At 37.9% G+C, this 14,856-nt stretch overlaps 1 protein-coding gene across 7 annotated transcripts in view; it reads left to right on the top strand.

Moving 5' to 3' along the window:
* Window positions 1-14,856, top strand: part of PHF14 (PHD finger protein 14) — a 302,241-nt gene that overhangs the window by 67,503 nt on the left and 219,882 nt on the right. For all 7 annotated transcript variants that reach the window (XM_073333845.1, XM_073333843.1, XM_073333842.1 and 4 more), the window contains exons 6-7: window positions 9,638-9,749; window positions 11,427-11,564. In XM_073333845.1, coding sequence (XP_073189946.1) covers window positions 9,638-9,749; window positions 11,427-11,564 — 250 coding nt within the window. The remainder of the gene's footprint in view (window positions 1-9,637; window positions 9,750-11,426; window positions 11,565-14,856) is intronic.

The raw sequence follows: 14,856 nt of genomic DNA, 5'->3' as shown, positions 1-14,856 counted from the left end.
CAGTGCTTAAAACTTTGTATACTAGAGTGGACTTGATTAATGTGGGAACTTTTCTTCATTTTACTGGTTCTGTGCACAGCGTGGCAACGTAATTGGATAAGATTCTTTTTTCCATTAGTGACTGCTGACTTAAGGGACCCTCCCAGCTCACTTCTTTTGTTTGATTTCAGAAAATGTCTACTATGGCAATCTTGGACCCATGGAGCATAGGTCCAGAGCATGAAATAAGCAAGCATAGTAACCTCTGTAGCATTCCTAGTCCAAGTAACAAATGGGGGAAAGCCTGAAGGGACATGGAGACATTGTGACGCATATGGAGTTTAAAAAATTGATTCTCAACCTGTAGGCTGGTCAATTTTTTTTCCTTCCTGAAGAACACAGATGATGTGCAAGAGAACCATTAGATTCAGTGCGAAAAGTCCCTCATCCCCTTACTCTAGATCTTTGTCTGAAAGTTTCAGTCTTCAGTAAGAATGGTATCGTGACTCGATCTTAATTTTCTAGATTGTAAGCTCTTTTGGGCAAGGACTGTCCACTATTATGTTTCTACAGTGTCTAGGACAATGGAACCCAACCTAGTGCTTTAGGCACTACCATAGTATAAATATTAAATAACAAAATCCTCCTCCTTCCACCAACTTTCACCATTTTAGAGGATGTCCAGCTATGTTAGACATGCATCAGTGCTGTGATGTGAAATTACGGGTAGGTGAAACCAAACCTGTTCAATTTCTCTTCAAATCACGTCAGAATAATTTCTCTCTTTCTGCTAAGTGAAAGGTGAATAGTTACTTTAATGAAATGCCTACTTTCTCTAAAGAATCTTTTTTTTTTGCCCTAGCTTCCCAGTTTCATGAACATGAATGATGGATTTTTAAAATCTTTTTTTCTCCAAAAAGTATTATCCTAGAATAGGATATTTGTCCTGTCCTTGTTTTGGGTTGATTTTTTCTTCTTCCCTAATCAAAATCTGTCATCATTGCTCCAAGCAAAATGGATGGTAAAGTAACAAGGAAGATTATTCTTCTTTGATTACCCAATTTGTCTTAATTACAAGGTTCTAAAACATGTGCAGCTAAACAAATGAACAGGAAAATATTTAGAACTGGTATTAAATGCAGCTGAAACTGCCTCAGCTGTGAACTTGACTGACTTCTGTATGTTTTTTAATAAAGATTCAGGTTGGAGTTCGCATATAGGTGGTTGTGGAAATGAGATACTTGTGTGCCAATCACACTGAAATGGCAGTTTAAATCTGTAATACTTGCGTGACATGTGCTAAAACATTTTGAGAAGGTCAGTATGAAGCAAGCAGCCAGCTGTTGAGTTTATCATAGATAAACTCCTACAGAGTGCAGCAGCATTTAATACACCAGTGGAGCATGAAAAAACTGCAAATTAAATTGAGAAGCAGCTGCTTGTTGAAGATGTGTATCTTTATATTGAACTCTGCAGGGTGCATTTGGAAGTTGTATTAAAACTTACTATCAAAAATCTTAAACTAAAACGTTGGCTTTTTAAAAAATAGTAGATAATTTTGAAGATGTGTAACTATTTCTCCACTTCCCCCTATAAAAATGTTCTCAGTCTAACGCACCTTAAACCAGTGGTATGGTGCAAAAAAGGAAAACCTATAGAATTCAGAATGCTTTTAGTAACAATAAAACAGTAACATCAGATGGCATTCTATTGAAAAAAGGTGTTACATGGCTCTGAAACTTGACGTACACAAAAAGATTTTTGACACCCATTGATGCAAATATTTTGAATTGTTTGACATACATAGATTAAATAATATAATTTCTTTAAGAAAAGTACACTGTATAGAAATGAGAACACTTTGTGCCTGATCATGGCTGGCCCTGTGTACTGGTGAAAGAGAATAGAGGGGGGATCAGCTGCCCACTAAATGAGTACACCCTGCTGCTCCTTCCTTTGTTCACAGATCCTGCTCCGAGTGGGCAGAGTTTTGATTCCACATACCCCCTGACCTCCAGTGTCTTTGTGATATGTACATATGTGTAATAGCTTACTGCGTCTCTGGAACAGTGGGAAAGACTGGACGGAGAGGAAGTTTTTGAAGCCCTGAGTCACAACTCCAATCCTAGCTGCTACAGAAACAGCCTGACAATATGCTTGTCTCTTGCTATGGAATAGATTACAAACTGACGGTTTAGCTGTCTTTCTTTCTAAAATAACAAAAAAAGACTAATTTAAACTTTATCTTGGACAAGTTTTCATTTGCATTGGACCATAATTGTAGTTTATATGAACAAATCATATTCACTAACTCCTGCACGTACAGGCACAGAATCCTAATAAACATTGAAAAAACCACATTTGTAGCCCCAGAAAACACATTTCTGTGCAGGTAATTGGATGAATCATCTTTACAATTTACGACAAAATCCTTATCTTTTAAAGTGAATTTCTCAGTTAAAATTAAGGAGAGTGAATTACTCGTTTTTGGATATTAACAATGGTGATGCATTACTGTACTTTGAACAGGAACTCCATTTTATACAAATATTTAAATACTTCAGTGACTGAGCTACTGTCCAGTAAAACATTTATTTTTGATTACAGTTGTAGTTTCTATTATCTCTGCTTGGTAAATCCTTATGGGTTTAACCAAATGTAGTGACTTGTAGGCATTGTTTTCCGTTGTTGTACCTTTTAGTGACTTTTCTCTTTGATATCAATGTAACCATAGGATGAGCAATGGAGAATGATGAACATACTGTTTGTTACTTCTTACACTTCATGTTGACATTTTTATTGAGCTTGAATTATAATAAAGAGACTTATTTATATTTTGGCTGAGTTTGCGAGGCCATACGCTCACATTGATGGCATTTCTTTATTTGGATGTAATGTGATAACGTTTGAATGCCACATCTGATCAGTTACAAAATGTCATGGAATGCTCTCAGTCTCAATGGACAGAATCTATTGATTTTGGTGAAAGTAAGAAAACTGGAAAGGAGGAATGAGGGGTACACAGAGTCCCTGACATCTGGTTAGCAGACCCATTGGTTTCAATCCGATCTAACTTATCTATAGATCAAAAAACAGTTGATGGCAGTTTAACATCTTTAACATCTTTCTTCATAATAATAACCCCCATCTCAACTTCATCTATGTCTCAGTTGAGTAAAAAATGTTGACAGCCTGAATGAAAGGGGGGAAAAAAATTATATAGGAAGAGGGGGCACACACAGGCCCTGATATCTGGGAAGTGGGAAGGTGAAATGGAGGGCACAGCCCTTGCATGGGAGACTGTTATGTGCGGGTGCATGGCAGGGGAGAGAATGTAGGGGATCTTGTCATGTGGCACAAGAAATGGGGGAAGCACAGAGTCCTTGACATGGTGGGGTATAGAGGGAAGGAACAAATAAGGGAGCACACAGAGCTACAGGTGTTGTGGAAGAGGAGGGAATGGACAAGCACAAATATTCTGACAGTGGGGGAATAGGGAACATACACAGCCCCTGGCATAAGAGATGGAGGAAGTGTTGCAGAGAAATTGAAATTGATGGTGATAGGAGCATGGCACATAAGGAATTTGTTGGGGGTGGTGGAAATGGAGGGATTCAGGGAGCCCCTGGTGTGTGCAAACAGCTTGACCTACAGAAGCAAAGAAGTGTGCGACCTACTGACATGCTTTGTAGTGTGTAATGTTAACTGCTGGGCAGAAGTCACTGTGATGGTCTAATAGTATTAAGGGTCAAAATGCAATAGACAGCTATACCTCAAGAATGTCCACTTTTCAACGATGTCTGTATCCCATTTCATTTAGGGCTTCAGAACCAATACCTGAAACAGCAAGAAACCAAAAAGTAGCCAGTCCAGATTTTGGGTATCTGGTGGTGTGCTTGTGTTAGGATACTTGGCTTAAAAGGTGGACTGTTGTCTTCTGTACCAGCCTCAGTTTCTGTGGAGACTTAAGGAGTACCTCATGTAGAGCACATTGTAGTAGTCTCATCTTGAAATGCCAAAGGCATGAATGATGATAGTGAGGGTTTACATCTTAGAGAACAGTCTGGAAGTTGAAAAGGAGTACTTGTGACACCTTAGAGACTAACAAATTCAGTACTCCTTTTCTTTTTGCGAATACAGACTAACACGGCTGCTACTCTGAAGTCTGGAAGTTGACAGTGATGCAGATGGGGCGAAAAACTGTCCTGTCCCTCTCAGCTCTATAATTGACTAACAATAGCTGGGAGTTGCAAAACGATCCCCAAATTGTGAATTTATCAGTCTTTAGTGGACCATATCAGACCATATCATCTGGTTGCTTCATCCACGCCTGAGTCATTACCAGACACAGAGAAACACTCAACCATACCTTAGGTGTCAGACATAATGGAGAGAGAGATCTGTGTCATAAGCATATTGAAAGCACTTCATTCCAAGTTTCTTCAGTAACATTTCAAATGCAATCCCCACAACCTCGAAGGAGGTTTTTGTCTGGTCAACCAGAAGGAAAGTGGTCAGAGGTCCATTAAGGGTTCCTGCCTCTTTTGGGAAGAGAATGGGTAGGCATCACCTGAGCTGACAGCTGCCCAGTGGGGTCAGGTAAACCATTCGCTCCCTGAACACAAGGGAGAGAGAGAATATGCTTGTCCTGTTGGATAGAGCCCTCGTATGCCTGGATCAGCAGGTACACCTGGTGGCAGGTATTCAGTAATAAATTGGAGTTGGATGTGGACTTAGAGGAAGGTGTTTCCTAAAGAAGCTGGAGAATGGAAGTGGGGCTCCTAATGTCTGATATAGCTAGGAAACAGCCCCTTTTCCCTCTTAAACCTCATAAAAAGCAAGGATGGAGGGGCCCCAGCAGTGGGCTGTAACCATGTTAGGGGGTAGTAAGGGGCTTATGCGAGCCTTGACCAAACAGGTGGAAATGAGTGAAGATGGAATGCTGAAATGAGCTTTATTAGTTATTGCCAAATAATTCCCAGAATGAAATAAATCAGGGTATTTACCTAGTTTTACAACAGGCTACATAAAAACAGTAGCGAAGTCAGTACAAACTAAAATTTCATACAGACAAAATGAGAAAGTAAGCAATTTTTCAGTAGTGCTGTGACACTTTTGTATTTTTATGTCTGATTTTGTAAGCAAGTAGTTTTTAAGAGAGGTGAAATTTGGAGGTATGCAAGACAAATCTGACTCCTGAAAGGGGTATAATAGTCTGGAAAGGTTGAGAATCACTGAGATAAATTAATAAAGTTGCAGCTTAATTAAACCACATCACTGCATCTTGTCTTTCTTCCTGCATGTCTGGGGCAGTGGCATCACATGCACATGAAATAGGAAGAGTGATAATAGGGAACCCTATGTAAGAGAGCCTTCAGGACAGAAAATTGATACCCCCCCCAAACTACCCTTTGGAATTTCTGAGAGAAAAGAATGAGGCCACAGTAAGGCAACTCCCTTCTACTGAAGAGAATTGAAGAATCTTGTGGTTAGTGGTATCTAGGACAGCATCAGTATGGAACCTGGTATTTGTCCATTGTCAGAAGATCTATATCATGTTACAGCCAGGTCTGAAGCCTGACTGATATGTCTCAAGGAATTCTCAGCCATTTAGGCTCTGGGAAAGTTGTTTAACTTCCACTTTCTCTGTTATCTTAACCAAAAATGGAAGATTACCCACTTCTCTATATTTGGCCAGTTTGCTGGCATCAAGTGCTAATTTTTTTAGGCAAAGGCAACACAAATATTTCCTTTTTTTTTTTTTTTTTTTTTAAATTCTGCTCTCGTTAAAGGAGTTGTTGACTGTCTCCACAAGCAAAGGTCTGAGTACTTCCTGTATTACCCTTAACCAGACAGAAGGAACATGAGTTTGGGCATTCTTAAATCAAATGAACAATTCCAGATCTAGTTTTGGAATGAGAGACCCTCTCTCCCCACACACTTAGTTGTAAGCAACACTGCCATATCACCTCCTCATCAGTCTATCCAGTCCTTCTGCATGGAAGGATGCACTGACTACTAGGAATCAACTGCACCAGAAACATTATCATCCAGTGAGCCTTCAGTGATGCATGGAATGCTGCAAACCTCATCCATGGATGTTGGCTAACTTTTATTAAGTAACCTTGCACTAATCAACACTTATTAATGTGACAAGGAAGGATGGTCCAGTGATGAGGACACTGGCCTATGGGACTTGGGAAACCTATGTTCAAGTCCTTCCTGTACCACAAACTTCCTTTGTTAACACAGTCTCTTCAGGTTTCAATTCCCCATCTAAATGCAAGTGGCCACTCATACTATTAGTGGCTGCTTGAATTATGAATTAACCTTTACTTTGCATGTGGTATCACACATCGTTCTGCCAGACTTTTGATTAGATACTATTACTGTTAGCTCTGCCTGGAGAGCTGTGACAGATAAAACTGACTTATTACATTTCCGGTTAACTGATGCTCCATTTTCAAACGAGAAACACCATGCCGTACCAAGGTCACTTGTATTCAGGGGAGAAATCCCTCTCCTGGGCACTGGAGTGTAACATTGTGGCTGATCTTTCATCACCCTTTTGCTACGGTAGCTCACACATTCCTGGATGAGAGCACTTGCTTGCCCTTTACCATGTATGGATGATCCGCACTGCTAGGGAGCTGAAAACTGTGTTCTTATAGAGTGGAAGCATTGGTGGGAAAGAGAGTCTGACACACTAATTAAACTCAGGAGACCTTCGCTGCTTCTGCCTACCTCCTTCTTCACTTGATTGTAGATCCTGGACCTGGTTCAACAGACTATTCTCCGGCTTCTCCAGAGTTGCTGCAACTATATGTTAGCTTGGCCTGATTTCCTCTCCTTACAGTGACCACGGGGCAGCATTACAGACAATAACTCACGTGGTGGTGAAGTTCACTTCTCAACTTTACAATGTCTTGCCTCCCTTGATACAGAGACTATTTTCTGGTTACGGAACCTGGACATTGAACTCTGATGTATACATATGAGAGGAGGAGTTTCCCATCTGTACAGTGGAGATAGTAGTACATCCCTATGTTACAAGGGTTTTGTGAGAAAAGCTTATGCCCAAATAAGTCTTTTAATCTTTAAGGTGCCACTGGATTCCTTGTTGTTAAGTTATAATTTTGGGGGCTCTCAGATGCCTGAGTGATTGGGGATCTAACATAGATAGCATGAACCTATATCTCTGTCCATACCCTCTCATCCAAGAGATAATATGTGAACTCTATGGCACCAAGACTCCATGCTTTCTTCTTGAGACATCTCATACATTAGCTCTCTGTTCCTACTGCCACAGGAATCAAGGACCTGAAGGCACCTTGACTGGTCAAGTAAAAAAACAAGCATTCACTGAATGCTTAAAAGTACTGATGGTCCACTGTGACTGCTTCCATGTGATATTTCAGCTTATTACAACCAGCTGTTTCAATTCTAGAGCTGTTCAGATAAAGGTTACAAGGATTTTTGGAAAGGGAATTGTTTCCTCTCCACTGTCTTTGTGCTTCAAAGTCACTGAGCTTTTTTTTGGCCACAGTTATGAAGAAATTCTCCTTTCAACATAGACCAAACCTACATAATTTCAACTCAAATGGTGAAGATTTCAGAAAGCTTTAAGTGGATTAAAACATGAGTTTAGATGGAAATGCACGTACAGACTTAATTCTAGCAATTGCTGCCACAATTACTATTATTCACATAACTAAAGTTTTAACTGCATTATTTAAATATTTCAAAGGTAGTCATTGGCACAATGTGATCAGATTATTTCTTTAAATATATATCCAAATTTCTTTTTTTTCTCTCTATTTTGTTTTCAAGCTTACCTGTTAAGTATGTTGTAATTTAATGTGAAGTCTTGTATCTTGATGACTCCTAGTTTTGCATAACTATCCACAGAGCTTTTTGACAAGAGACACCAATGCTTTTTTTTAGTGAAGCTTAAAAGTTTATCATACAGGAGATTTTTTTTTTAGAATTACTAGAGCACTGGACATATTGCCAGGAACATTGGTTGTTCCCTTTGTAAAGGTCCAAATTCTAAAACTGTGTACGGAGGGATATTCGAAGGGAAGGTATATTAACATTCCTAGTCTTTGTCAACAAATACATTTATTTCATTCTTAATTAAATCCAATAGATTATCAGGTGGTCTCAAATTGGGAGAAATCATCATGCCATCTGTGTACATTGTTGGGAAAGAGTCTGACACACCAAGTAAACTCAGGATGATCTGCCATGTTCACATATTATTGATCTAATGTTCTCAGAATCATGATTTTCCCATTTTATCATCTAGTCTTTCATTGATTATAAAGCCAGAAAGGACTCTTGTGATCATCTAGTCTGACCTGTGCAATGCAGACCATTAGACTTCCCTGAATTAATTCCCGTTTGAGCTGTTTATAAGACCAGTGTTATACTTTAATATTTGATACTGCAAAATGGAATATATCAGCTATGATAGTAGCTGGCTCTTGAAAAGTAACACACTCTGTGATTTGATGTTTCATTAAAAAAAACCAAACCCTGGCTTTTAAAAAAAAATCTCATTGATGAAGTGGTGGTTCTTTCTTAACATTCAAATAATTTTAGGCTTAGTACTGCTCCTGCCTTTTTAACTCCCTTGCAGGAATTAGGAGGTCTAGTGAGTTCTGTTCTGTGTCTGTTTGCATTATCATATGGCAGATCATTCAGAGTATGTAAACAAATCAAGAAAAAGAAGAGAAACCGCCTCTGACAAAGTGGTTGGCAAAGTGACTTTTTGTCTCTGTCTGTTTTTGGGAGCAGCTTCCCTTCATTCCCCACAAGAGAGTCAGCATAGAAATTATGCAATGTTTGAGCCAAACCGTATTAGGGGCAGAGAGAGGGAATGCTTGTGGTTTTTACTGAACTTGTATTTGACAAAAAGAAAAGGAGTACTTGTGGCACCTTAGAGACTAACCAATTTATTTGAGCATGAGCTTTCGTGAGCTACAGCTCACTTCATCGGATGCATAAAGTGGAAAGTACAGTGAGGAGATTTTATATATACACACAGACCATGAAAAAAATATACATTGTAAGGAGACTGATCACTTAAGATGAGCTATTACCAGCAGGAGAGTGATAGCTCATCGTAAGTGATAACTCTCCTTACAATGTATATTTTTTTCATGGTCTGTGTGTATATATAAAATCTCCTCACTGTACTTTCCACTTTATGCATCCGATGAAGTGAGCTGTAGCTCACGAAAGCTCATGCTCAAATAAATTGGTTAGTCTCTAAGGTGCCACAAGTACTCCTTTTCTTTTTGCGAATACAGACTAACATGGCTGCTACTCTGAAACCTTAAGATTTGACAGATTAGCCATATAAAGAAAGCTGCTGACAACTCTTGGACTGGAAAAAGTTAAAACAAATTAAAAAAAAATCTAAGTGATAGGAGAGAGGCACCAGAGGCTTGTGGATGGTCCATTCAAGTCAATAGGCTTGTGTTCCTGTTTCTGACACCCTTGGCTTTCTATATCTTATTTTCCTTATCTATAAATGTGAATGATACTTTCAGTCCATTGTAACGTACTTTGAGATCTGCAGACGAAGAGTGCAATACAAGAGCAAAATGTTGTTGTTCTTGATGATAATGGCTTAATTTTTCTGCTGTTGTAGGTGGGTCCACATTGTTTGTGCCCTCTATGTTCCAGGAGTGGCATTTGGAGATATTGACAAGCTGCGGCCAGTAACGCTTACTGAAATGAACTATTCTAAGTATGGTGCCAAGGTAAGACTAGAAGAGGTATAGTTTACATAGGTATAGTTTTATTTGCTCTACATATATGGCATAGAATATCTTATTAGCTTTTTGTAATTCTGTTTTTGCAACAAATGCAACAAGATTCAGGGCTGGAAATGCAATAAAAACAGAAGTATGCATTCTCTTTTGTCTTTTCTTTTGTTTCTCATTCTCTTCCCCATCTCTCCTTGTTTCTGGAGACACTCATTACCTCCTTGTTATGTGTGTTAATGGCAGTCTGCCAAAGTATAAATGTAGGGAGTTGAGGAATATATGGGAGTCTGAGTGAAAAATATACTCCGCCTTCCCCAAATGGACTTTTATGTGAAGTGTAATTGTTTTTAGTCCAGTTCATAAGAGGATGTTTGTGCATAGCACTCAAATTACCGTTACAATTGGCACAAAATGACACTCAATAGAGATCAAAGGATTTCTGGTAGATGGTTCCTTGGTTTTCTTATGTCCAAATGTTTCTCTAGGTGTCAGGCCATGTGGGGAAGATTTTGCTGTTGCTTCTCTTGTTGTACCCATTTGGTGCATGTAAAATTTGAGTTCCCAAGGCTATCAATGTGGGACCTTTCATGAATACTAAATTAACCACCACCAACAACAAAAAAGACTTTTATGCCAGGATGACTGAAGAGTAGCCTGTGTGTATTGCAAGTGGCTCTCCAGCATGCCTAGTTTGAGTCTTCCAAACATTCAGCACTGTTATAGAAGTGTCCAAGTGGGCAACCTCTGTACAGCAGCTTTTCTACACAATAGCTAGGTTTTTCTGATGACTTAACTGATTAATAGGAGCAGAAGTAGTAATTTGGGCACATCTCAAACTTTAAAAGGGATTATAGGATAAGTAATGCTCTTCACAGGTGGGCAGAGTCAGTGACCCAAGGCAGTGCAATATGTTGGCAAAATAAAACACTAACCCTATCACAAGAAAGACTGAGTCTCAGTTTCTAATGAAAATATGGATAATTATTTTATATTCTGCCTATCTGAATTCCCTCTGGAGCTTCAGTTTTATACAGTTTAATGCAGTATTCTTCTTCATTTCATGATTAAACAGTTGTATAGCATTGTGTGTTGCTACGTTTTCACAGCGTCTCTCCAACCTGGAATATATTGCATTTGTGGGTGAGGTGATTCTGATTTTATCTGTATAGTTTATAAAGTTGCTAATACAATTGGATCCCTCCTAAATAAGGATTACTGCACTGATTTTATTACTATTATGACTATTGCTTACAAATTAGCCAGATGATCATTTGTTTAAGTCTATTATATTTAATTTCTTCTTAATTTTAACAAAGCATGTTTAATCATATAAAACAAAGTATGTGCAGAGTCTAAGTTGAAACCTACCAGTGCAAGAAAACAAGAAGAGCCAGTATTATTATTTCAAGTCTTGTACTTTACCTGTTGAAAGGGAATATAGGATTAAAAAAAGAAGTTTGGAGAATCCCAGTATAGGTAGCTAGCCTTAACTGTATTGCTATACCTCATGAGATTAAATCCATCCATTAGTAACATTTAACAGACTTTGTGTGTCTGTATAGAAGACATCTAAATTATCTTTCATTTATGCCAAAGCAAATTAAAAATGGAATGTGGAATCTTTATTATCGTGTTTACTCTGTAGTTAATTTTACCATTTTTCTGTGTTAGGAATGCAGTTTTTGTGAAGACCCTCGTTTTGCCAGAACTGGTGTTTGCATTAGTTGTGATGCTGGCATGTGTAGAGCTTATTTCCATGTGACCTGTGCTCAGAAAGAAGGCCTGCTGTCAGAAGCAGCAGCTGAAGAGGTATGTGTGTGATGCAACTTCCTTAGAAAAACATAAAATGGAAATGTCCTAACAAAAGCATGTGGGAAGCTTACTGTGTTTCTGGATAACATTCCTGAGGAGAGGTTTCAGAGTAACAGCCGTGTTAGTCTGTATTCACAAAAAGAAAAGGAGTACTAGGAGAGTTTTTGATAAGATGCTGCTGTGAGGTCATAAGTATATTTTTGGAAGTGGGCTAGATTTTTTCTTTTTTTTCCTGTGCCAAGATATGCGCTTCACAAGAAGCTGTTTCAAGCTGGCCTAGCCCTAATTTAAATTAGGACAGCCTAAGGCCTGCTCTGATTTATGATAGCTAGTTATTGTCTCTAAGGAATCATACACTATCTAATGACTGTGTTAGAGGAGCTCCTCTTATCCCACTCCCCATCTTACCACTTCTTTCTCCTGAAATGGCCCTAACTAAGAGTTGGGCGCATTGGTGTAGGAGTTTGCTTTGTCAGCTTCTTTCCAGTTTAGAATCTCCCTCTGCTTTGCTCAGTTTCCAGCTGTAGCCAGATTACATCCCCTTTGTGCTGTTCAAATGGCACAAATGGGGCCCTTTTTCTCTTCAAATGTTTTGGATACAATTTAATGATAATACTGAAAAAAGATGTAACCTAAATAAGTAACTTTCATTGTATTAATATGATATTTCTTGATTTTCATTCTGAGTTTTTGTAAATTACCAATAATTGCATCCAGTTAAAATATTTACTTTTAAATTCCATATTCCTTACATAGTCACTCATGGTACCAATTTTCTTCTTGATAATATGAATAAAGCAATCCAAATGACAAGATTTTGCATAAGGGCTGATTTATTCAATGGAAATACCTTGTAAGTGTCTAGTGTTCTGCCCTAATTACAAAGTTCAAGTTTAGCCAGTCATATTCATCTTTACATATAGTAAATGTGACAGAAAGTAAATTGTGTATAGGTGAGTGAGAGGGATGTGCACATAATCGCACACACTGACATGCAGGCTTTGTTGTCATTCATTAGCTACATTGGAATCATTGTCTTTCTTATTTCTTAAGGAACTGGCCACTTAGACCATTAGTAATTCTCTGTCAGAACTGTGCACAAAAAGTAAATTTCACCTACAAGATGAAGTGCTGGGAAGATAAACATGGTGCCTTCAGTTAAACAGTAATGGGTCTACTAGATGAGGTTTAATGTTGATTCTTTAAGGAGCTCATGTTGTGAATTTCCATCATTGTATGTGTTTGCAGTGCTTTTCACCTAAAAACACTGCATATCTTTAAACAACTGCAAACAAAGTATTTTGTAATCAAGGCCTTGGAATCACATAACTGAGAATTGTTAATTTAAATTCCTATGGAGGTAAGCTCTGTTTCACGTATATTCCCCTACCCTGAAATCTAAATATACAGCGTATATTTTTGAATGAAACTTGCAAAATTTTACTTGCCTCTGGTGAGTAGGTTGGTGGGCTTTTTTTGGACAGGCAAGTAAAATATTTAATTTGTTCGTTGTCATGAGATACTGAGTGGATTTTAGTGCCTGGTTAGTAAATTGTACTGACAATTATTTATATAGAAAATTTGCTGGAAATTAAAAAGAGAATGAAAACTGAGATGTATTAATCCACCTTTGGCTGAGGCAGTCTTATTCAGCTTGCAGACTGTATACACGAGGTAAATGAATTGATAAAGTAGTTCAGCCATAAGAATGTGAAAATGTAGTAAGTGAAGAATGAAAAATAGAAGAAAATTATGTATGTGAGAGATCATACAAAATACTGCTGGTGCTTAGGCCATACGAATACCACTTTGAAGAAGTCAAAAGGAAAACCATGCTCTTTGAAGAATGTATTTGGAAAACAAGACATAATAATGAACTCTTTCACTTAATGCAGAATAAGGTGTGTGGCTTTTTCCCAAAATGTCCCCTTCCTTGGAAACTTTGATCTGTTGGAGGAATATTGAGCAGAATGTGATTGCTTCCCAGAGAAACAATATGGAGAGACCATACATTCTATATTTAACATATATGTAAGGACTCCCTGCCTGTCTCTTCTGGAATGATCAAATATTCTAGTGAGCTCCTGGGGCAAAAGAGAGGTGAGTGTTTCTTGGAACTGTCCAAACAGCAACCAGGAGCACTTCATAATTACAGAAGGAGACAAAGAGGGCAGGTTTTTATAACTATTTAGTATTAAAATATACTAGTAACCTTATAATTTGTCTGTGAACAGGCACAGAGGAAAAACAACAACCTTGGATACACAAAAATAACTTCCATCACTTCAATGTAGAAAAATGACAACTCTTCATGATTAGTGCAGTAATACAATGCTCTAAATGCTTTCTTTATGTGCTTTATTGTAATTGTTACCTGTTGGTACAACACTTGTCATAGGAAGTTGTTCCCTTTTCCCTGGGTTAACTTGCAGAAATGTAAATTCATTAATTTTTTTTTTTTGGAGATCATTAGAGACTATTAAAGAGTACATGGAGAATGTATTGCTTTGTTGTGCGGCACTAGGTAGCTGTACTCAAGAACGATGAGGTGCTCGCAGTGTTGGTTTGTCCTGTGTTGTATTTGCTGGGACCTGCTTCAGTGCTCTTTAACTGTGAATATTAAATAAAAAAAAAAAAAAGCAAACAAAAATAATTCATAAACTAATTAGCATATTGGGTAGCACTGACCCTCCGTAACATTTTAAAATACGGTGTCTACTGAAACCTTTAATTGAGGCATTTAACTAAAACAAATCTTTTACTTCTAAGGTTAGACTTTTCAATTTGGCTTCAACTTATTCTCTGAAACTGAACCCTCATTATTTTCACCTACATTTTTGATAATGTGGTCACTTCTGTGTGCAAATAATGGAATTTAGACTTTAAGCTACATGAGTTATGGGAACAATTAAATATACCTTTTAATTCTGTTTGCAATTCTGGGTGGAAATAATTGCTAGTATAGTTTTAGCATCCTCTTTTGATATATGAAACTGAAATTTTGTAACAAATTATGTTGTTTTCATAAACTGTAAAGTAGCTAGTCTAAAAAAGAAACTTCTCAGCTTAAAAAACAAAAGCAAAATTCCTGTGTGGTCACTTTTAAACAAGTTTAAACCTGGCTTCCGTTGATTTAGCTTAACTCAATTCCTTACTGAATTACGCTAAATCAATATACACAATCTAAAAATCTGTTTGAGTGTACACATGTAGGCTTGCATCAATTTAACTAAATTGGTTTTAAACAGACCTTTAGTTAAACTGATGCAAACCCTGACTGTGTTACTCT

The sequence above is a fragment of the Lepidochelys kempii genome, chromosome 2 (genome assembly GCF_965140265.1).
Source record: "Lepidochelys kempii isolate rLepKem1 chromosome 2, rLepKem1.hap2, whole genome shotgun sequence".
Taxonomy (NCBI): domain Eukaryota; kingdom Metazoa; phylum Chordata; order Testudines; family Cheloniidae; genus Lepidochelys; species Lepidochelys kempii.
Note: the sequence above shows the minus strand (reverse complement) of the source record. Positions and strands in the feature narration are given on the sequence as shown.